General features: G+C 35.5%; 1 protein-coding gene across 1 annotated transcript in view; it reads right to left on the bottom strand.

Annotated features, from left to right (window-relative positions):
* WDR70 (WD repeat domain 70) overlaps positions 1–25,023 on the bottom strand; it is a 214,126-nt gene that overhangs the window by 121,167 nt on the left and 67,936 nt on the right. Inside the window, exon 9 of the mRNA XM_045566608.1 lies at positions 21,080–21,156. Coding sequence (XP_045422564.1) covers positions 21,080–21,156 — 77 coding nt within the window. The remainder of the gene's footprint in view (positions 1–21,079; positions 21,157–25,023) is intronic.

Genomic DNA, 25,023 nt, shown 5'->3' with positions numbered 1-25,023 from the left:
TTTTTCTGGCTACTTCCCACTCATTCTTTATTTATTTATTTATTTTTTTTTTGAGACAGAGTCTCACTTTGTTGCCCGGGCTAGAGTGAGTGCCGTGGCATCAGCCTAGCTCACAGCAACCTCAGACTCCTGGGCTTAAGCGATCCTACTGCCTCAGCCTCCCGAGTAGCTGGGACTACAGGCATGAGCCACCATGCCCGGCTAATTTTTTTGTATATATAGTTTTAGTTGGCCAGATAATTTCTTTCTATTTTTAGTAGAGACGGGGTCTCACTCTTGCTCAGGCTGGTCTCGAACTCCTGACCTCGAGCGATCCACCCGCCTCGGCCTCCCAGAGCTAGGATTACAGGCATGAGCCACCGCGCCCGGCCTCCCCACTCATTCTTTAGTTACATCGCTTCCTCAGGGGAGCCACTGATCCCTCAGCTGCTTCCTCTTACGTGTTCCTATCATAGGAATTTCTCTCACTGTATGTATGTATGTATGTATGTATTTATTATTTTTTCTATTTTTTGAGACAAAGTCTTACTCTGTTGCCCCAGCTAGAGTGCAGTGGTGTCATCATAGCTCACAGCAACCTCAAACTCCTGGGCTCAAGCAATCCTACTGCCTCAGCCTCCCGAGTAGCTGGAACTACAGGCACACACCACCACGCTCAGCTAATTTTTTCTATTTTTAGTAGACACAGCGTCTCACTGTTGCTCAGGCTGCTCTCAAACTCCCAACCTCAAGTGATCCTACTGCCTCAGCCTCCCAGAGTGCTAGGATTACAGGAATGAGCCACCATACCCAGGCCCACTATTTTAATTTGCTGTTTACTAGTCAGTATCTTCCTAGACAGTAAGCTCACAAAAGCCCTTGGCACAATATCTATGCATACTATAAGTGATCAAAAACTAAATGCGTCATGATTAAACAAATGAGGAAATCCTTAACACACTTCATCAAAACATTGAGCATACATAAGGTTGAAAAATAGATACAGGATGACAGGGGACTTTTTATGGTTCCCCTTCTGATAAGATCAACAGAACAGACAATATATGAAACAGTATTGTCAAAGGACACCAAAACAACAATGAAAAAGATTATTTGCAAGAGGGAAAGTCAATTCAGCAAACACTTGGGGGTAGCCAACAACAATGGAACTAAGTTACTTTTGTCTTTGATTCACTAATTTTGCAAAAATATCATTCAGGACAATTTTCTGAATGCAGAAAAGCAAGCAGCAAGTGATCAAAAAGTGAGCTGATTTCTGAAGCTCCTCTTTCCCTGTCAAAGAAACATTTTCTAAGGGCACCCATTATGTAGAAGTTTACAAACTAATCCAAACCCAGTAGCTTAAAACAATAAGCATTTGTTGCTCTTAACTCTAAAGGTCAGTTGGAAATTCCATTTTGGCTGTGCTTTCTCATGATTCTGCAACAGTCTGACAGATTGGCTAAGACTGGCTTATCCAGAATGGCCTCTCTCACATATCACATATTGTGGTTGGGTGGCCCTTAGATGGGCGGGGAGAGGGAGGGACATCCAGTAGGCTAGCTAAAGCTAATTCTCACACAGTCTAGAAGGGTTCCATGAGCAGAAATGCACAAGGCCTCTTAGGGCTTAGCTTCATAACTGACACAACATCACTTCTGCTACTTCTATTAACCAAAGCCAAGTTATAAGGCCAGTCCAGATTCAAGAAGTAAGGAAACAGACATACAGAGTCACATTGCAAGGGGCATAGATACAGACAGGGAATAATCAAGGCCATTTTTTGCAATCAATCTTCCATATACTGCTTAGATCAGTACCTTTCTGGCCCTCCACATGCATCTGCCTTGAGCAGTACAGTTCAATATATGATATTTATAATGATGATTCTCATACAGCAAGGAGTTAAATAACACTCAGTATATTATAGGCAGAGAAGTATGTTGTAAAAAGCTTTCCATGATCAGAACAACGGTTAAAAGATTCGCACTAGATAACTCATTTTATTGTGGTGTCATTCCCCACCGATTTTAGAGGATAGTGATTGTAATACAGCGCATTCTGTTTGTTCTCTGTGAGTGCTATCAACAAGGTTTGAGAAAGTTAACAGGGTAGTCCACCGGGGAAAGATTCAATTAAAATAAACAAGGGCTAAACCAAAGTTAGATCTTTTAGTATTTCAGTATCTTTTAAATATATAGAAAAACTTGTACTTATATAATTTTAAGAAAAGGACAAGGCCATGGACCTTCCCAACACCTGCCAATTTCCAAACACCACACCTGCCAACACTTCCCACACACCTGCCACACAGATTCTCTAAAAACATTCATGGAATCACTCACTATACCCCTGTACCACAAGAAGGTGCCAGGCGAGTGGGTGGGTTGGGCTAAATGAGGAGCTCCTACTGCAAATACACATGAACCTGGCAACCTACTAGAAAGAAAATTAGATGAAAATAGAAAAATACTTTTATATGTGCAAACTGATATTGGTGAAGTATTTTTCAGCAACCACAAAAACTGTGCTGGGCTTGAATAGGTAAACAGAAACCAGACCAAATTACAGATAAGCTTAAAAGCATGCAGATCTTCAAATCCAAGTGATATTACTGGGTGCACTTGATCCTTAGACTATGTGGCCTAGTTTTGCTTGATGACCCTCTAATTTCTGAAAAGTGCTACAGGATCCTCCTGACAACGACCTCTCCTAACTCCATCATGGGAACTCTTAGCATTTCCGATGTGGATTTTAGAGACAAAGATAGAACACTGAGGATCTGCCAAGGCTGAAAAGGATATCACTTTCAAAGGTTAAAAAAATCTCCCCCCCCTTCTTTTTTCTGATGACTACCCAATTACACAAGCCAGGCATGATAACTGGGAGCAGTGAAAGTCTGCATGGAGAAAATGCCTGTTCAAACTCAGTGAAAAAGCATGTGAGACACAGCAATAAAATGCATCTTTGGGGGTTATACATGGAGTAGCTAATCTGGCATGAAAAAAAATTTTTTAACATAAAACAAAAAACTCAGAACCTGATTATATTGTTAGCACTTATCAGGAGCTATTTTGTGATTTTTTAAACAGCTCAGCTTTTCGTTTTTTTTAATTTTACATAAGAGCATCAAATTATACAAGAGATTTATTCTTAAAATTCTGTAGGCAGAACAAAATTTTGTAAAGTGAAACCCATTCTTCCTCTGAGAGCTATTATAAAATCCAACATGTGTATCTATATATAAGCATGCTCCTGAGACCATGGATTTAGGTTATATTTTTGTGTACCACAATAAAAGTTGTGGTGTGATGACCACATGTATGATGATAGTCATCTTCCACCTGCCCAGTTAATCTAGGCTCCAAGTATCACCTGTCAATATCCAGCAATGGCAATGTTTTACCCTTCTGTGTATTTACAACTCAAATATAATGTTATGATTTTTATATATCCAGAGGAGAAACCTGAGGCATGAATTCAGGAATGGAATATCTGTTCAACCTATGGGTTCTTCTAGTATTTTAGCTGTTGAAGGTATGAGCCATTGCTTATTAACACAGAGACAGTGAAATAGCTATTATAGGAATAGTCAAAATAACAATTACTACACTATTTTTAATTTCTGGAGACCCCGGGTTCTACTATCACTTCCCAAGAAGACTCAGAGAAGCCTTATAGTGATGTTCCTTAAACATGTCTTTCTCCCAGAAATCTTATATAATCCACTTCACAACACCCTCTTCACTTCATACATATGTTGGAGTTTTTTACAGTAACAGTCTCAGGATGATTCTGACAGTTTTTAGCTGAACTAAATCCCAGGTGAATGATAGAGCAGATCTTCACACTAACAATTTTTGGTACAAGTGTCAACTTCAAAAAGTATTCCCTTTACCTCTCACTCCCAATCCTTGGACTTAACAAAGCAAAACAAGACTAACCTTGTATAGGAAGTACATATTTCTACTAACCCACTGGTCATTCAAATAATCAGGTGCCCAAAGTGGCACACTGAGCAAAAATCTTCAGAGTTTGCTCTAGTGAATAAATAAGCATGATCTGTAAAGAATGCCAATTGTTTGTCTGCAGAGGTGTTTCTAAGACTAAGAAAAACTGCAAAGTTTATTTTAAAGTATTTTAAGCATTATTTCTATTATAACCACTCTCTAAATACCTATTTATAACATGAAGGAAAAAGTATTCTAAGCAAAGAAAAATACAATCAAGTTTATTGTATTTATCCCAACTTCGGGGTTAAAGGAAAGAACCATTTATCTCAAATTTTCAAAACAAAAATTAAAAAAAGGTAGAATCAACAAAATCTTACTAAATAATACTAGGTAATTAGTGATTTACTTATGCTTAATTAGAGCATACAGTGATGATAAACTATTATTTACAATACGTGGAAAATAACACTTTAATACCATATTACTACAAATATTTAATGTATACATATAGCATTTAATTACATAATTTCATTAATATGAAGGATAAGTGGTACTAAGCTATTATTTATTTGACCTTCAATGCATCATTTTAAAATCCAAAAAGTAAATTAGTGGTTGCTATGGACTACAGGTAAAGGGAAAATGGTGAGTGACTGATAATGCATACAAGGTTTCATTTGAAGGCAATGAAAATATTCTAAAAATTAAATAAGATGGTTGTATAACTATCTGAATATACTAAAAAAACACTTTAAATGGTATATTTTATAATATGTGAATTATCTCAATAAAGCTGTTGTAAAGAGCAAGTAACACTAACATTTTTATTAATAACATGAATTCCTAAAAAAATTACTGCTTTCTCTACATTCTAGAAAATTATTCCTTGATCTAAATGATCTAAATATCCACAGCCTTCTAACAACTTTTCAAAACACAGAATTGACACTAAATAATTGAAGATTTTGACATCTTGATGAACCCATTTTTTTTTAATGTTTAAATACCAGCGGGATACATAATATAAAGACACCTGTTTTCCTGGGAATTAACAGTTGTAAATACAGACAACATAAGTAATTTCACACATCAAGCTGATGTGTAATAAAATAAATCTACTCAAGGTTCTTCTTTCATCAAGATAACAGACTCTAACAATAAATGACTACAGCTCATCTTGTTAAGATCAAAAGGGAATGACTTTTGCAGCAAAATATGTCTACCAGCTAAACTATTTCACCAGCTCAGTTACTAATGACACAAAAGCAGTCTTACATGAAGCAACAAAAAAGAAGAAAAATATCAAAAAGGGATTCGTAAAAGACCTGATTTGTCAAGGTTGTAAACTGCTTTGTAACTTTTATTTAGACTTTAAAGTTTTATTTCTGAATTGTGCTAACAAACATCACAATAAATTTTTCCTTAACTGTAAGCTCTCTGCAGATATTTCAAATTCACCAAAACTACAGCAATATTAACAGTTCCTTCTTACTGCTACCTTATAATATCAGTCAATTTGCTACTAACGAGACATCAAGAAAAGAGCAAGATCTATAGGATCATCATCTTTTGTTGTCATATAAACTGTCATAGAAAGTGGTTTAGTTTTATGGTGATGCTATTTCTAAAAGGCTATAAAATAGTTTATTTTGTATTTAAATCTTAACTACATGAGTTACTGCAAATATTTATGCATAAAAACATGAGCTGCACTTAAGCTGCCTTTAAAATAAAACAACTAGAATAATATCAATTAACATCAATAGAAAAAATCTTTCCTAAAACCATAATTCAGAAATAATCAAATGAAAAAAGATAAAGAACTATCAGTGAAAACTGTAACTATTAATAGCAGTATAAACAGATAACTTCACTCTTTTTTATATCACAAATCTTATCAGAACCCACACAATCCTTATACCAATTCACAATTTCACCTAAAGAAAGGAAGTAGAAGATTTTTTTCTGTCTGCAGTCTAAAGAGCTAAGCTTCTACCAAAAAGATCTAACTTGTCCACATCTGATTGAAGAAATTAAGATTCGAAGCCATTAATTAACTTGCAGATTTCAAATCCAAGTCTTCTAATTTTTCTAGGATGTCATTTTAAAGAAAAAAGAAAATTTTCCACTTAATTACACAAAATTTTAACATGCATTTGGTGTCATCTGCTCATATGTAGACTCCAGAACTACAACTGCATCTTAGGTGTCTTTATAATGGGTATCTGGAGCGCTTACCCTGTCCTTTCAAGTGCCTGTTTTTTCCTCGTCACTGTTTCTTTCAGCCTTAACTCTCTAAATCCACAAGTTCTTTCTTCCTTTTCCACTCTAACATATAATTTTTATAGATATAAATAGCAAAAGCACTTACAACTTCAGATGTTATCTTTATGTTAAATCAACAGAGGGAACCTTTCTAGTTTATTACTAAAAAAGCAATATTTCATAATATGAACTATAATAAAAGGGATTCTACCCACCAGAGGCTTAAGTTTTGCCAATACAATAAGACCTATTTTACAAAAATAACCCTCATAATGATATGGCCTGCTGCCAAGACCCTCCTACAGCAGATCTTGTCCTTGTTGGGGATAAAACAAGCCTTAACACCATGCCAACAAAACAGCTGCCAAAAATGGATTCTTTCTTATTCTAGAGAACTATCACTCCATTTCCCCACCAATGTGGCTAACCCTATCTATTTTTGCCATGTGTTTTGACCAAGAATCTTATACAAATATTTCATTCAATTTTAATTAGTTATTTTAGCACAGTGTATGCCGTATCTCTGATATCAATCAGTGAGGAAGACTTTATTTCCAAAAGAATTCAAAATTATAGATTTACAGTTCGACCAAAATAATCTCATCCTTCAGTTTATATTAGTTAGTTCTATTTTTCTAGCACTTTGAGAGAGGCTATACGGGATACCAAGAGTACAAAATATCCCAGCCTTCAAGGCACTTAAAGTATTATTTAAAGGAATAATATTAACAGAGGTGAAAAGAATTAAAAAACATTTAAGTGTATGGTACTATAGACTTTATTTCGTAATGGTTTTCCATCTGCAAAATTGATGATGTGACACATGGCAAGTCTATAATAGCCAATCATAGCCATCTCAATCATTCTCCTCCTGACAGTGTATGAGACCACTTGTCTCATGGAATTAAAACAAGAATGTAGTTGAGACAGTAATAATGACATATGCATGAGCCTACCAGTCATAGGTGTACCACATGGCTTGCTTAGCCAATGTCAATGCCTGACTAGATAAGCTAACTGCTTTGACATGTATCTTTTTCCCTCAAGATTGGCTTCTGTAAGCTTTGTTCATGTAATGAAATAAATAATGAGTAGCTGGTGGGATGTCCAGGAAAGGCTCAGTGACTCCAGCTGTCATAAAGCTTATAACAAATAGACCTAGTCCCTATTTTCTATAATGAACTACTGAAGCATACCAGACAGGTTCATTTATAATTTGGGATACGCAGCTGTCTAGTTTGAATAAATTATGGGTAGGAACCAGTGTTCACTAAGAAATAAAAATTTATGTTTGGTCAGCAAAAGGTATATATTTTAAAGATTTGAAACAGCACAAAAATAAGAGGAAAGGTTTCAATCTGGTATAGACACATAATAGCTTATATTTGGCTTACCAGGCAGACCCTCATATTTTACTTTAAAATCAGAATTCTAAAGAGAGGTACCCTAAAGCTTATAAACTGTACATCTTAACAGGAGCTGAACTAAATGAAGGGAAAATATATGGTCCAATAGGTCAGAGAAATGGCTTTAAATAGAGCAGAAAGGAAACAATTCACTAAAAGGTCATCTATAACGATTTTAAAAACTATCTAGCCCTGACCTAGTCCACCAAACCAATACAATATTAGCAATTTACAATATTTACATCAAAAATAAATGTAGTATCTATACCTCTCTCTTGAAGTATAGAAATTCATAATTCAAGCTAAATGAGAACGCTCAGTTACTATTAGCTTTCCTTGATTTTATTTATTTATTTCTTCTTCATTTTTTTTCCCCCAGGAACAAGGTCTTGCTCTGTCACCCAGGCTGGAGTACAATGGCACAATCAAGGCTCACTGCAACCTTGAACATCTGGACTCAATCAATCATCCTGCCTAGCCTGCTCAGCCTGCCTAGCTGGGACTACAGGCATGCACCATCATGTCCGATTAATTTTTTTCTTATTTTTTATAGAGATGGGGTCTTGCTATGTTGCCCTGGCTGGTCTCAAACTCCTGGGCTCAAGCAATCCTCCCACCTAGGCCACCCATAATATTGGGATTGCAGGCATGAGCTACCATGCTGGCTCCTTGGTTTTAAATTCTCCCTGTAACTATCACTAGTTTTGCTTAAGTTGACTAGTTAAAATATCAAAATTTTGTTTTGCTATCAAAAAGAAGGTATTTACAAAAACCTATAAAAATATCTTCTAAATTATAAGCATAAGCAATAAATATAATAACATGGAGTCTATCAGTTACCGCAAAATAAGTAACTAAAACAGGTGACATTTTTAAATGTAAGAAAAATAAAATGAGTTTAATGTTATTAAATGATAATAACAGTCAAGCCATAATTTCCCAAGACTTGCAAAAAGATTTATATTTCTACTGACTAACACATTTCTGGTAATCAACACCCAAATAAATCAATATTTCTACATAAATTTACAGGAGTATGCTCTAGATTAATATTTGGTATTAAGTGAGGAGGAGGAGGAAAAGGGGTGAAAGACAAGCAGGATGGGAGAACAAAGCACGGAGGAAAACAGGAAGGAGGTAGAGGAGAGAGAGAGGAAGAACAGAAAAGGGGAAAGAATAAATGAAGAGTGATAAGTTATGCCAGGCCAAACTAAAAGAAAAGTTCAAAACATTTTGCTTAATGATGAGGAACCTAGGATAAGAATATACATAATTATGAGAATAAGTACTAATACCAAGGGAAGATAAATTATTAATATTCTAGATAAAGGGACGAGGTGGGGACAGGAATAAGCAAGAAAATGCAATAAAACTAGGCCTACTAGCCTAAGTGTGAGATCACTATGGAGCCACCTGCTTTTCTCTACAGAGGAAATAAAATATATCTCTATGAATAATACAGATGGCTGGTTGATAATGCAGAACAGAGAAATAATCTTTCACCAAGAAGGGGGTGTTTATGAACCAAAGAAAAACTTTTTTAAAATGAATCAAAGTTAAATATACTGAGTTCAAAACAAAAAAATTTAGGGCCAACTACATGCAATTCAGTATCTTCAAAAAGTAAACATCAAAATATGTCAGAAAAGTCAGATGGATTACACAATAAGTATTCCTAAACAAATGGCTGGTATCTCTCTCTCTTTTTTTTTTTTTCCCCCTTTGTTTTCTTCTTCTGAGTCTCACTCTGTCACCTAGGCTAGAGTACAGTGGTGTCACCACAGCTCACTGCAACCGCAAACTCCTGGGCTCAAGTGATGCTCCTACCTCAGCCTCCCAACTAGGTGGGACTACAGGCATGTGTCCCCATGCCAGGCTAATTGATATCTGTTTTAAAGGTGACATTCAGAAAGGATTTGTTTGCATCTAAAAACAACTGAAGGCCAGGCGCGGTGGCTCACGCCTGTAATCCCAGCTCTGGGAGGCCGAGGCGGGTGGATCGCTCGAGGTCAGGAGTTCTAGACCAGCCTGAGCAAGAGTGAGACCCCGTCTCTACTAAAAATAGAAAGAAATTATCTGGCCAACTAAAAATATATATACAAAAAAAAAAAAAAAAATTAGCCGGGCATGGTGGCTCATGCCTGTAGTCCCAGCTACTCGGGAGGCTGAGGCAGTAGGATCGCTTAAGCCCAGGAGTTTGAGGTTGCTGTGAGCTAGGCTGATGCCACGGCACTCACTCTAGCCCGGGCAAGAAAGTGAGACTCTGTCTCAAAAAAAAAAAAAAATAAAATAAAAACAACTGAAATACTTGCAGAATGTTACTACTAATGGAACTTGAATAGCCAAAGCAGTTGGCATATTTAGAGTGAAATAGGTCATGTAGTTCTTACAGGAATTGTAATATTCTTTAATAAACTAATATTAGTTTCATACACATTCATTTTACATACATTTCATAATATATAAACATAAAATTCTGGAAAATAATACTCCAGGAGGAAATCAAATTAGATGCTCACACAATGCAAAATCTAAATAATTCATTTTTTATTATATAGTCAACTCTGGCAGGATAGATTACCTGATGTATGGGTTAGCCATGGAAAATGTTTAATAAGATATTTAGAATTACCATGAACCAGAAACGTCCTTATTAAAAGATACTTAACATTTGAAACTATACAGTTACCAAAGACTTACCACCACTGGCTCTACAATGTTGAAACTTTCCTCTTAACCACTAAGAGTGTATGTAATACCTTCCACCCTTTGCCAATAGTGTTTCCCCAGAACAAAGTAACTACGTCAGATTCCTACACAAGAAGCAGGTGAGGAAGAAAAGAAAAAAGTGAAGGATCTTGCAATTGCTCGACTTGTCTTGTAAGAGAATTAAATGAGTTAATACAAACAAAGTGCTTACAAGACTGCACCTGGCACATGGCAAGTGCTTGAAAACATTGGCTATTGCCTTTATACAAAAACAGTGTTTTACAAAAATCCTGGCCTTCATAAACTCTCTAAGAAAAATAAATAGCCCATATTTGGTAAACTCATGGTCAATCTATGCAGGGTTCCTGTCTTGCCAATGCTCTTCAGGGCCATCAGCATTAATTACAATGGCTACTTGGGTGGTCATTAGCATCAGTGATTTTACTAAGCTTTTTTTTTTTTAAATGAACTTCATAAATGTCAAGCACTAGCTTTGCTGTTTTGAAACAACAGCTAATGTCTTTTCATGCTGGCTGACCACACATTTCATTCCATATTACAAGTACCACCAGATAGAGCCAATTCAGTTTAGCTGATCTTTTCTTTTGGAAGTTATGCAAGTTATGTTTAAAATCTCAATGATTTCATTTCTAATATATAATTCCATTTAAAAAAGGAAATAAAAATACTAAATCCAATGAAACTCCTCCATATTATGCCCTTTCTTAACACTAATTTGGATTTAAAGCAATAGACAGTTGGCTCCCATCCTCCACAATAGGCTCAACCCAGCCATTTCATAAATTTTATAACATGACCCTGTGGTTAATGTCATCCCATATTTTACACAACTCAGTATTTGGGGCTACTCTTATAGTATTATGGTAGGGTTTTACTGTGTCAATAATTGACATATGATATTCTTAAGTTTGAGTTCCATATAAAAGAATTTACTATAACTCTCCATTTATTTACCATCACCTGGATGTGTGCTTCAGTGTTCCTGTTCTCCAAGACTTACCAGCCCACCCTTCCCCATTTTCCTCTTATTATTACTCTAAGGTTCCACAGTTCCAGGACATCTGCCTGGTTAAAAGGGATATTAACAGATTAATTAAAAAGAGATAATAACACCTCACTAAAATTATAAGATGGATTAAAAGAGATAGTGTTCTATTGAAAAATGTGGAGATGAATAAAGCATTTGGTATTTTAAACAACATTGAAAAGTTTACTTAAGATCAAGGACTCTAAAAGAAAATATCACTTGTGACTAAAAATAATATGTTTTATTATAATTCAAATATAAAAATTAAATATTTCAATTACAAGTGCTAGAAGAGAAGCCAAATAATTTTTTAAAATTATTTCTCAAAATCAGTAAACTAATTAGCTTTTTGATAAGAACTTCATGTCCAAAAAGGTAAATTAAGGGACTTGCTAGTCCACCCAGTCCCTGATCTGCCATATATTATAAGACAAAAACTGGATTGTAGTAACTATCACAGAATTAGTCAAATCATACAATACAGCCAAAGAAGAATTAGTACACAAAAATAAATTCTTTGGAAGGTGAGATTCTTTTTTCTCAAATACATTTTTGCATCTAAATGTGGACAATGACAGTAAATATACTCTTTTTTAAAAAAAAGAAGAAAATTCAAAATAAGGAAAAAGTTGCATATATAAGAATATTTAATACAGCATTATTTATAATAGAGAAACACAGATAACAGAATGGCTTTGCCAATTATGGTACTTAAAACTGTGTATTATGCCACAACTAAAAACTGTATCACAGCAGGGAAAAGGGCTTTCAGTATAATGTTAGGGAAAAGAAAAGTAAAATTTTTTGTAAACTATACTTAGTAGCATACTCAAGTACATGTAAAATACTTTAAAATATCGCCTCCTCTTCAAAATATTAGTAGTTGTACCAGAGCATGGGAATCACAGAGGAGGGCTTGCCTCACTGAATTGCCCAAGATTTCTGCAATGTTGTTATACTATTTTATAATTACAAAATTTTTTAAAATTTTAAACAATAAGGAAATACATAGGACACCAGAAAAAAACAGCATGAATTTATAACCTCGTAACCTTCAAAAATTCATTTGTGTGTCTAAGCATTTGAAAACTTCATCTCTTATGTTTATATTATCAGAATGCTGTGTTGGAAGTGAAGAAAAGATACAATTTATTTAATGCTTATAACTGCGTGTCAATAATTATTAATATAAGTGTTTGAGGATTCTATGAAAAAAGATTGGCCCATATCACCATATTATACTGATTATTCTGTAAACTAGTTGGGCTTTTCCTGTCAAGTCCTGCGAATTTATACAATGCATCTACGGCCTACAATTCTAGCAGCTGCCATTAGGTGGTGCCTGCTAATGGGAGCTAAGGCCCAAATAAAGAGAAGAGGTTAAGTACACAATATAATTCTGTAAACACAAGAATATTTTATCAATAACTATCATAATAAAATGTAGCTAACTATTCACTGTAAGAGATGGCTGGCCACATAAGAAATATAATTTAAATGAATGTAAATAATTATCTAACATATATTTAAACCATATATATAACTATTGTTTATTTTTTTCTATTAAGTTCTTATAAAACTCTGTAATTAAGCCAGGTACAGTGGTGCACGCCTGCCTATAGTCTCAGCTACTGAGGAGGCTGAGGCAGGATTGCTTGAGCCTAGGAGTTCAGGGCTGTGGTGTGCTATGATTGTGCCTGTAAATAGCCACTTCATTCCAGCCTGGGCAACAAAGCAAGACTCCATCTCTTCAAAGAGAAAAAAAAAAAAAAAAAAATCTGTAACCCACTTCCTAAAAGGTAACAGCCTAGAGTTTCTTCTTTCACTGCTTCTTCTTACTTTTGCCTTGCAAAACCATTTTAAGGCTTCTGGGATTCAGAGCTTAGTATGAAATCTTACTGGTACCTGAAATTATTTTCCTTTCACTACTTTCCTGGAAGACTTCTATTCATCTTTCAATCTCAAACTTAAATATTATTTCCATTGTGAAGCCTCCCCTGATCATCAAGTAACATTTTCCTCCAATCCTCTCATAGAGTTTGAATCAGATAGACCTATAGTAATTACTGAGCTCTCTGTAAGACAGTGGACCAGGATATACACATATATTTTAAGAGCTGGCAATGCTGGCCTATGACCAGGATTAAATCAGCCTATAAAGCCAGCCGGTTCTTTATAGGCAAAGACCTGGTAGAGGTAGGCTCACAATTTTCCACAATAATTCTTAAACAGGTAACATGACTTAGTAGCTGTCTTTGGTGACCTTGGCTAAGTAGGAACAATCTAAGTGTATATAAAAAAGGAGTATTACACTAAACCAATGGCAAACTTGGCACTCTTTTAGCCAATGAAAAGTTGCAACACATTAATTATTCAAATCAATCAGCTATCTCTTTCTGTGGAAGGCTGTCACTAAGGCAGTATGTCCATAATACCTCTGAGAGAGATAAAAGCTTTTCAGTAACACTAACAATAATAATAATAACGGCAACTAACTTTTATGGAGTGCTATTATGTGATGACACTATTCTAAGCACTTTAGGTGCATAAACTCAATTAATGCTTACACAACCCCATTTTATAGAAGACAAAATGGAGGCACTGAGACATTAAATAACTTACCACAGGTCACACACCTAGTAAACAGCAGAGGTTAAACTCAAACCTAGTCTGACTTGAGAGCCCATCCTCACACCTACTCCAGTATACTGCCTTGTAACCAAAAGAAATATGGAATGTTTTCAAAGCCTAAAGAAAAGAACAATGCTGAGCCCATGACCGTGTTCTATACTCAAAAAAGAGAGTGACATTCACATAGTAGGAGATACATTTTACCAAGACCCAGGACACACATACACACACACACTATTGAAACAAAAATTTCAGGAAACAGTACTACTTATAAGACACTCTGACAATTTCTACTCTATTTTACTTTGTAAAAATGCTAGTCATGACTCAAAAAGGGTCTTACCATGCAGTCTTACCAATGCACTACCCTAGGATCAGCTTTAGTACACAACCATCCACTCTGAAGGAAGATGTAGTTAACAGGACACAGATGGTCGTGTGCCTAAGATAACAAAAGCTAGGGAGTAATGTGGTATAATGGAGCGAGACATGAGTTCCAACCCCCTAACTCCACCCCTAAACAGATATGTGACCTGCTGTGAGGATTAAGTTAGAGTATATAACACACATAAAGAAAGGGCTATCTTCTCCCCCACACCAAATTTTGGGTTTACCCTGTTCATTTACAATAGTTTTTGTAAAAGCAAAGGCTGGGGTTATTTTGAAATGAGTAAAGGATCCAGAAATTGATTCTACGACTTACTGAAGACTCAAGCGTTATCTTATCTGAAGAGAACTTTCTCTTTCTCAGGTGATTCTGTGCTAACTCCCAGGCTGAAAAGTACCTATAGGAAAACACTGCTCTTTCACTATGGGATCTGTGTCTCTTAGCAATTAGGGCTTCAGGTTACTCTGAATCAACAATCCAGAATAAACCACCCCTATTCCCTTGCTATAAAATTAGTATCATGGGTGCCCAATGATCACTAGACTAGACTAGGAAGCACTCTGGAAAGACGATGTTCAACTCATCTTTGTGCATTTAGCTCAAAGCTTGGTGCCAAACACAGGGAATTAGCTACAACAATAGATGTAAAATAAATGTTTGCTGAGTTTAATGGAAGAAAAATTTTAAGCTCTGGCCAGTGCAGAAAGGGTCCTCCAAATACAAACTTATATTTACCTGTTTCATTTCTATAGGACTTCTTTTTTGGCCTTTTCCTCCTGCATTCTTATGGGAAGTAATCACTCTTGGTAATCAATATTGAACTATCCAATGCTTTCATTATTCCTTCCTAATCAAAGTCCTTCTTAATAAAAATTTAGTGCTGGCTTACTTCTTTGTAGTTTAAGAATTGTTCCTCACATAGATAACTGGTATTTCTTGAAAGGTCAGGATTAAATTAATGTAGTCTACGTCTTTTATTTCACAGGTAAAGAAACTGGTCCAGAAAGGGCAAATATGTTGCCCAAGCTCTAACAGTTACAAGATGACAGATGTTGAGTTGATTTGTGGTCCATGCTGCACTACAGTAACAACAAACTTGGCTTTTTGTATTTAAAATGCATTTGGTTGAAGGGGAAAAAAAAAAAAAAAAAAAACCCAGAGTAATTGTATTAAGCATCTACCATGTGCCAAATACTGTGCATTCAGGACATTATTATACTTAAAGCTTGCAACAAACCTCCAAAGTTGTACAAATATTTACCTTATTAATTCTCTGGGTGACATGAAAAAATATAGATCTCTGAGATATCCATAAGCAATTTTTCTACCTGTGCATATATATTAACCTTACTAAACAGTACAAATTAGAGAAGCCCAGTATGAATTACTGAAAACTGAGTTATATATTTTAAAGAAATCTAGTGAATACAGAATTTTTAATTGCATACCACTAATAGAATCAAACTAATTGTTATGACAAAGAAATCCTTAAAAGACTGGTAATAGATGGAAATGTAACAAAATACATCAATAGCCATTAAAATGTTCACATAAACCAAAGAGTTTCTGTTTATGTGTGTCATATCTATGGATGTTTAGCATAAGAGACATTAAAACAGAAATTTTTAAATATTAACTCATTAAAAATACTAATAAACTCATTACTTATTAAATGACAAGTTTTTATGAAAGAACATGTAAACAATGGAAGAAAAGCAGACATTAATAACAAGAAGAATACTTGAAACTGTACAAATACGTGGAAATTAAACAACATGGACTGAAAACCAATGGGTCAATGAAGATATTAAGAAAGAAATTTCAAAATTCTTGAAACAAATGAAAACAGGTACACAACATGCCAAAACCTATGGGAAACAGCAAAAACAGTATTAAGAAATAAGTTTACAGCAATAAAGGCCTACATCAAAAAAAGTACAAAGATTTCAAATAAACGACCTAACAATGCACCTTAAGGAACTGTAAAAGCAAGAACAAACCAAACACAAAATTAGTTGAAGGAAAGAAATAAGAAATATCAGTGCAGAAATAAACAAAATTGAAATAAAAAAAAATACAACAGATCAATCAAATGAAAAGTTGGTTTTTCAAAAAGATAAACATAATCAACAAACCATGAGCTACACAAAGAAAAGAGATCACACCCAAATAAAATGAAAAGTGAAAAATGAGATATAACTGATACCACAGAAGTAAAAAGGATCATTAGAGACTATTATGAACTACACACCAAAAAATTGGAAAATCTAGAGGAAATGGACAAATTCCTGCATACATACAACCTACCAAGAGTGAACCCAAAAGAAATAAAAAACCTGAACAGATCAACAGTGAGTAATGAAATTCAATTAATAATAAAAAGTGTCTCAACAAAGAAAAACACAGGACCACATGGCTTCACTACTGAATTCTTCTAAACATTTAAAGAAGAACTAATAGGTATTCTATTCAAACTATTCCCAAAATTTGAAGGGAAGGAAATTCTTCCAAATTCATTCTACAAGGCCAGTATTACCCTGGCATCAAAACCACATATAAGAAAACACCAAGAAAATAAAACTACAGGCCAATATCCCTGATGAACATAGGTACAAAAATACTCAACAGAATACTAGCAAACTGAATCAAACATCACATCAAAAACATTATACACCATGATCAAATGGGATTTTACCCCAGGGATGCAAGGATGGTTCAATATACACAAATCAATAAATGTGAGACAGCAACAGAATAAAGGACAAAAATCATATGATCATCACAATAGATACAGAAAGAACATTAGATAAAAACAACATCCCTTTATGACAAAAACTGTCAACAAATTAGGTATAGAAGAAACATATTTCAACCAATAAAGTCCATATATGACAAAACCACAACTAATATCATAACTAAGTGGGCAAAAGCTGAAAGAAAGTTTTTCCTCTAAGAACTGAACCAAGACAAAGATGTACACTTTCACCACTCTTCTTCAACACAGTAATGGAAGTTCCAGCTAGAGCAATAGGCAACAGAAAGAATTAAAGAGTGTTCAAATTGAAAAGGAAGAAGTCAAATTGTTTGTAGATGATATAATCTTATATACAGAAACTAGATATCTAAAGACTTCAACAAAAATTCTTAGAACTAATTTCAAAAACACTGCAGGATACAAAATCAACATACAAAAATTAATAATATTTTACACACCACCAGAGAACTAGCTGAAAAAGAAATCAAAAAATCAATCCCATTTACAAGAGCCACAAAAAAAAAAAAAAAAAAAACCCTACAAATAAATTTAACCAAGAAGTGAAAAATCTCTACAGGAAAAACTATACAACACTGATAAAAGAAACTTTTCCTCTATAAATTGAACATGAGATGGAGAAAAAAGGGTCACGAAGATTATAGTTATTTGCACTCTATTTAATCAAGTATTTTCTTGGATATTTTCTCAGTGTATTTTAAGTTTCTGTGCATCGCTGCTAGTTTAGATTATGGGAATCTAGTAGTCAGGGATTGTCTGCATTGGATTTTATGTAGCAGGATTTCCTAAGTTCGAGACCAGCCTGAGCAAGAGCGAGACCCTGTCTCTACCAAAAATAGAAAAATTAGCGTGGTGGCACACATCTGCAGTCCAAGCTACTCGGAGGGCTGAGGCAGAAGGATCGATTGAGCCCAGGAGTATGAGGTTGCAGTGAGCTATGATGACACCACTGCACTCTAGCCTGGGCAACAGAGTTACACTGTCTCAAAAAAAAAAAAGGAATGGAAGAAAGAAAATATCATAACATGTAACATGTAGATTCACAATCTGTGAAAAAATATCAATTATATCATCATGCTGACAAAAAGCATCATGAAGCACCTTTCTATTCCAAGTTCTGGACAGGAACTGTTTTTGAAAACTCAACTTAAAATCATGTAAAAGAACATATAAAAAAATTATGTTAAATGACAGTGAAATCTAACCATTTCAGATATAAAAGAACGCTTCTGTAGAAAATGGATGGTATATAAATTTCAGGATAGGTCCTGATTTAAGATTTATGAGACATGTGATATTGTTAACTGGGAAAAGGCAGGGAAATTCAGAGATTTATAGCCAAACATCAAGTATTCTTTCAGTCATTCAACAAATGTATTTTCTGAATCTTAAGTTATTAAAATACTACTGTTTTATCCTGAGGCTATAGATTATAATCAACTGTCAGTTATTTGCCAGTTGTTAAGTCTCATCAATATTTCATGTAGGCTTATGTCAAAATGTTAAAAGGCAAAAAGAAAATAGAATCATTCCAAACTTCGGTAATCTGCCAACGACTTAATATAAACCAGTCAAAAAAATAAAGAATAGTTGCTACTATTCATTTTTCATGATCAAACACTGAGTAGACCAAAAGTCATGAAACTTTTCAACTGAAATCTCTAAGACCACCACACAAATCTGTAGCCAGATCTGCACTAAAACTATTTTTGGACTTCGGGGCAAAGATGATCTAGGGAAGGAGGCTAATTCTGAATACCTTATAACCATTCCTGTGCTCTAGTATTTATCCTCACTAGAAAAAAATTAGACAAGGATTAGTGATTTACTAATGTCTCTCAGCAGCAGGTAAACTAGCTAAAGGCATAATAGAATGGTAAGAAGTCTCAAACAATAAGACTTTCCTGAACATTCTTTTATTTGGCACATTCCTACGTGCATGTCTGCACGCATATGCAAATCTTAAGTTCCACTAACATTCCCCCTGCCTTTATTAGTTTGCTAGGGTAGCCATAACAAAATGCCACAGACTGGATAGCTTAAACAGAAAAATTTATTGTCTCACAATTCTGCAGGGTAGAAGTCCAAGGTCAAGGTGTCAGCAGCTTTGGTTTCTGCTGGCCTTTCTCCTTGGCTTGCGGATTGTCACCTTCTCACCGTGTCCTCACATGGCCTTTTTTCTATGGATATGTATCCTCTTTTTCTTATCAGGATACCATTCATGTTGGATTAGGGTTCACCCTCACAGCCTCATAATCATCTCTTTAATGACCTTAAGTCCAAACACAGTCACAGTCTGAGGTACTGGCAGTTAGGGCTTCAGCATATGAATTTGGGAAAACACAATGCAGCCCATAACACCTTCTTGTCCCTAAAATGTCATGGTAACGACTCATAAAAATCAGAGTGTATAACCAGAATAGCACTAGGAAAATTAGAAATGACATCAAAAAACTCCTCATTAAGTCAAAATTGTGAATTTCTGATTCTTATTTGCACACAGGTGGTGTTCAATAATAGTATGCTAAATTAAAGATTGTACTACCAAACAAATAGGTGAGGAAAGCATTTGAGAGCTGGTTTATATACACCTTAAACAACATCTAGTATCTAATAAATTCTTAACAAATTATTAAGTGGATTTTTTAAAAAAGAAATATCAGGCCATCAAATTAACACCAACTATATTTTTTTAATTTATAAGATTTTTCTTTTTTTTTTTTTTTTTTTTGAGTCAGAGTCTCACTTTGTTGCCCGGGCTAGAGTGCCATGGCATCTGCCTAGCTCACAGCAACCTCAAACTCCTGGGCTTAAGCGATCCTACTGCCTCAGCCTCCCCAGTAGCTGGGACTACAGGCATGTGCCACCATGCCCGGCTAATTTTTTCTATATATATTTTTAGTTGGCCAGATAATTTCTTTCTATTTTTAGTAGAGACGGGGTCTTGCTCAGGCTGGTCTCGAACTCCTGACCTTGAGCGATCCACCCACCTCGGCCTCCCAGAGTGCTAGGATTACAGGCGTGAGCCACCGCGCCCGGCCAAGATTTTTCATTATAATTTTCAGTGTAATGTTACAAATAGTACATTCTTATGAATTATTCTTTTTCCTTTTTCCTTTTAAGACACAGGGTCTTGCTCTGTTGCCCAGGCTAACATGCAATGGTGCAATCATAGCTCACTCAAACTCCTGGGCTCAAGAGATCCTCCCTCCTGCCTCAGCCTCCCAAGTAGCTAGGACTTCAGGAGCATGCCACCACACCTAGCGAATTTTTACTTTTGTAGAGATGGGGTCTCACTATGTTGCCCAGGATGGTCTCGAACTCCTGGCCTCAAATAATCCTACAGCCTCAACCTCCTAAAGTGATGGGATTATACATGTGAGCCACTGCACTCAGTCTAAGCTATTCTTAATACTAGAATGAATCATGCAATATAACAATACAGGAAACAGCTGCTCAAATATTCCCTATAATATTCTTGAGTCCTAGACCAGCAGATATAAATGCAAAAGAATCTTAATACCCATTTAATCAATGTTCTCAGTTATTACTTTCAAAAACGATCATTTAGTCAATAAGCTTATGTTAGCTATTCAACTCAAATGAAATCAGTCTTTACTATAAAAAATATAAATTATTAGTCACAATTTCAAAGTCATTTGAGTCTCCTTAATAGCATCAATCTGATCCATTGTGTTCCCTGATAAATGACAGGAATTTATACCAACTTTCATTTCCATAGTGCCCACATTTATTTAACCAAACCTTATATTAACAGGCAAAATCAAAGTAAAGAATAAGAATGCATAAACAGCAGGATTTCTAATACTCTATTTGCTACTTTACTGCCAAGACTGTAAAAATACAAATGTTGAAGAAAATATTTAAAGATATGAATGTATTAGATGAATTATCAACAATACTCACGCATCATTTGAGCAAGTCATAAATTCTCCCTTTATTTTGGGATGCCATGAACCAGTATGAAGCATTGCCGTGTGGCCCTTAAAAAAAATAAAGACAAGGGGAAAAAAAGATGTTTAAAAAGGTAAATAACAAACTGACGAGAAATTGGCCTATCATGTTTAAAAGTAAAAATTTTTAGTCCTCCCAAAACCACACCACTTTAATTACCAACTGATATTATTTTATCCCAATTTTACCTCATAACATGTTTTATTTCACTTCATTTAATTCCACTTGTATACCACCCCCTGCCCACTTAGGAAGTAGCACAGCACTTGCATGTAACAGGTACTTAATAAGGTGGGAAAAAGAGAGAAAAATGACATCCTCTCTTTGGGAGAAAAAATGAAAAGGTAAAACCACAATAAGAAAGATAGGTTCTTCTTCAAGGAACATGATTCTTTATTGGAAATTAAGAAGAATATGAAGTATTTACAAATAAGTAAGACAAAGGCAAAGGATATTTATTTCCCAAAAATGTACCAACAATCTTGATTCTATAATACAATATCTCTGTATGAATAAATATGTGAGAAAAGGAAAAACATATTAGGTTATTACATATAAAACGTCCAATTTCCTTAAGTACTAAGTTGGACAGTTGATATCGCTGACATTTCACTTTAACACTACTTGTTTTCTTTTTTACTCTGAAGGTACATCCTCATTCTTTCAAACACACATTTTGGCTTGTGATTATCTTTCAAATTTTTTTAGAGCAATTTTTGCGAAACCATGGATGAGTCAAAAATTCATGTTATCTTTGAATATGAGCTCCCTCATGGAACCAAGGCAGCACAGACAGTGGGAAGATGTGGGGGGTGGGGAGGGGGATGGGTGTATACATACATAATGAGTGCAATGTGCACCGTCTAGGGGATGGACATGCTTGAAGCTCTGATTTGGGGGCGGGGGGGCGGGGGGGAAGGGCACTATACGTAACCCAAACTTTTGTACCATCATAACATGCTGAAATAAAAAAAATAAAAAATAAGTAAATAAATAAACAGGAGAGAAGATAAAAAAAAAAGAAATATCAATGAAGTGTTTAGGAAGGATGTGGCTAATGAATGCACAGTATGTCGATGGTTTGAGAAGTTCCATTCTGGTGATTTTAATCTTGAAACTGAGCCATGTGGGTGACCTGAGACCAAGGAGGATAATGATGAACTGAAAGCTGTAGTGAAAGTGAATCCATTTCATCCTACCTGTGTATTAGCAGCAAGGTTTGACGGTACTATTCCAATAATATTGGACCATTTTAAACAAATGGGCAAGGCAAAGAAACTGGATAGATGGGTTCTGCATGAATTAAACGAGCGTCAGAAGAGAAATCATCTTGAAGCTTGCCTGTCTTTGCTGTTGTGACATGAAGGTGAACCATTTCTACACCGTGTTGTTACATGTGATGAAAAATGGATTCTTTTTGACAATTCCAAGCGTTTGGCACAATGGTTGCATAAAAATGAAGTGTCGAAACACAGTACAAAACCAGATATTCATCCAAAAAAGCTAACTGCAACTTCATGAAACCTGGTCAATCAATAATAGCAGATGTCTACTGCAACCAATTGGATGAAATGATAATAAGAATGCTTACGATTAAGCAGCTGAGATTGGTCAACAGAGACAGGCCAATCCTGTTGCAAGACTGCCTGTCACAAAAAACAATGCTGCTCAAACTACAGAAGCTGGACTTGGAAACTCTCTGTCATCTACCGTATTCATTAAAGCTTGCACCAACTGACTACCACTTTTTCCAGGCTTTGGACCACTTCTTGCAAGGGAAAACACTGAATTCTCAACAAGCTGTGGAAAATGCCTTTCACGATTTCATCACCACTTGCTTGCCAGCTTCTAAGGTGCTGGCATAAGCAAGCTACCATTAAGATGACAAAACTGTGTCTATAGTTTAGGCGCATACTTTGATTAATTCTACTACTTCTTGTTTGGAATATAATAAAACAAACTTATGATTTTAAATCAGACATTACATATTTGATAACCCAATATTTAAAATGATTCAGGAAAATTAGCAAATAAAACATAAAAACACTATAATTAAAACAATCTGTTGCTGGTATAAAAACTGACATACACACTAAACCAACTATAGTGGACATATGAAACATAAACACTCTCTCTCTCTCTCTCTCTCTCTCTCTCTCTCTCTCTCTCTCTCTCTCCCCCTTCCCTCCTGGGCAGCAAAGACAGGTAGAGTGGCCTCATACAGTCAGGAGTCAGATTCAGGTGGGGCAAAAAAAGAGCCTAATAACTTTTTAGTATAATAATGGTAGTATCCCTTATTCTGACAGGGTCCAAAATAAAACTATGCTAAAAGAAGCAAAACGTACATATTTAAATGACTTAGAAGAAAAATAACAACTCTCCGGAAAGAATGAAATGCAACTAGGGTACCCACACATGAGCCTGGAGATCATTTTCAGTTTAAGGTACCCACAATGTCTCCAGTAGTATCTGGCCAAGTCCTAACATTCTGTTCGTGTTTACAGGATACAAATGGGGAGAGGCAGAGACTCTTAGCTGCAATGGGGAGGCATGGATTGAAGCAGTGAACAGAGAGACTAGATAGGAAGCCTGGGGTCTCATTTCCCACACCTGAACTCAAGACTTGTAACTCCAACTGTTTACTTGACATTTCCATTTCTACATCAGAGGCATCTCAAACATAATAGGTCCAATAGAGAAATCCTGATTCTTTCTGCCCCCTTCATTTTCAAGTACTTTCTTTCCTAGTAGCTCAGGCTAAAACCTTGGTAGTTATCATTAAAAACTCCCATAACCATAACCTCAAACCCTTCTCTCTATCCACCCAAACTCAACCCACCATCTACTCCTGTCAATTCTATTCAAAATATATCTCAATTCTATCCACTTTTCTTTTTCACCACTATCACTCTTGAATGATTCAACAGTATCTTATACTTCTGTATCCATTATTATGTACTGTAACAGGTCTGTTATTTGTCTCTTTGCTTTCAGTCTTACCTCATGTGTTCCACATGACAATCAGTAGAACCCTTTAAAAATATGCCACTCCTCTGCATATAACCCTCTTCAGGCTTTCTAATCTATTACACAGTCTGCAACAAATTACATTTTGTGGCTCCTGCTTTTCTTACAACTTCAGTTATTTTGTGTTCCCTCCTGCCCAACACGCACAAGCCACTGCCTTCCTTTCAGTTCTTCCAACACGCCCAGCTCTTTCCCCAAATCAGGGCCTTCTCACATGCTTTCCCATCAGCTGGAAAGCTCGTTGTGCTTTCTCATGACTAGCTCCTTCTCATTCTTCCGATCTCAGTTTACATGACACTTACTCAAATAAGCATTCCCTGGCCCCCTAAGTAAATACACTCCTCCCCGTTGTACTTCACCATAGAATCTGTCCACTTCCTTAATAACAGTTGCCATAGTTTGTAATTCTTTATCTATTCATTTGTTATTTGACTTTTGAAACAGTGGTAACATTTTACATATTTACAAACAAACAAAGATGGGGAAATCTAAAATTGAATATAAATAGAAACAAATGTACCTCACTATATTTCAAATAAATATTAATAACACATACTGAAAAGATAAACGAAAGATAATAACCCAAGTAACTATTAATATATACCTGTAATGGGTTCAATGGTAGTCTACAAAAAGATATGTCCACATCCTAATCCCTGGAACATGTGAACATGACCTTACTTGGAAAAAGATTATTTGCAGATATAATTAAGAGTCTCTAGATGAGCTATCTGTGTGGGCCCTAAATCCAATGGCACATTTCCTCATAAGAGACAGAAGAGGAGAAGACACAAAGAGAAGGCTATGTAAAGATGGAGGCAGAGGCTGGAGTTACGTAGCCATAAGCCAAGAAACACCTGGAATCACCA

The sequence above is a fragment of the Lemur catta genome, chromosome 12 (assembly GCF_020740605.2).
Source record: "Lemur catta isolate mLemCat1 chromosome 12, mLemCat1.pri, whole genome shotgun sequence".
NCBI classification, from domain to species: domain Eukaryota; kingdom Metazoa; phylum Chordata; class Mammalia; order Primates; family Lemuridae; genus Lemur; species Lemur catta.
This window is presented reverse-complemented; position numbering and strand designations above follow the sequence as displayed.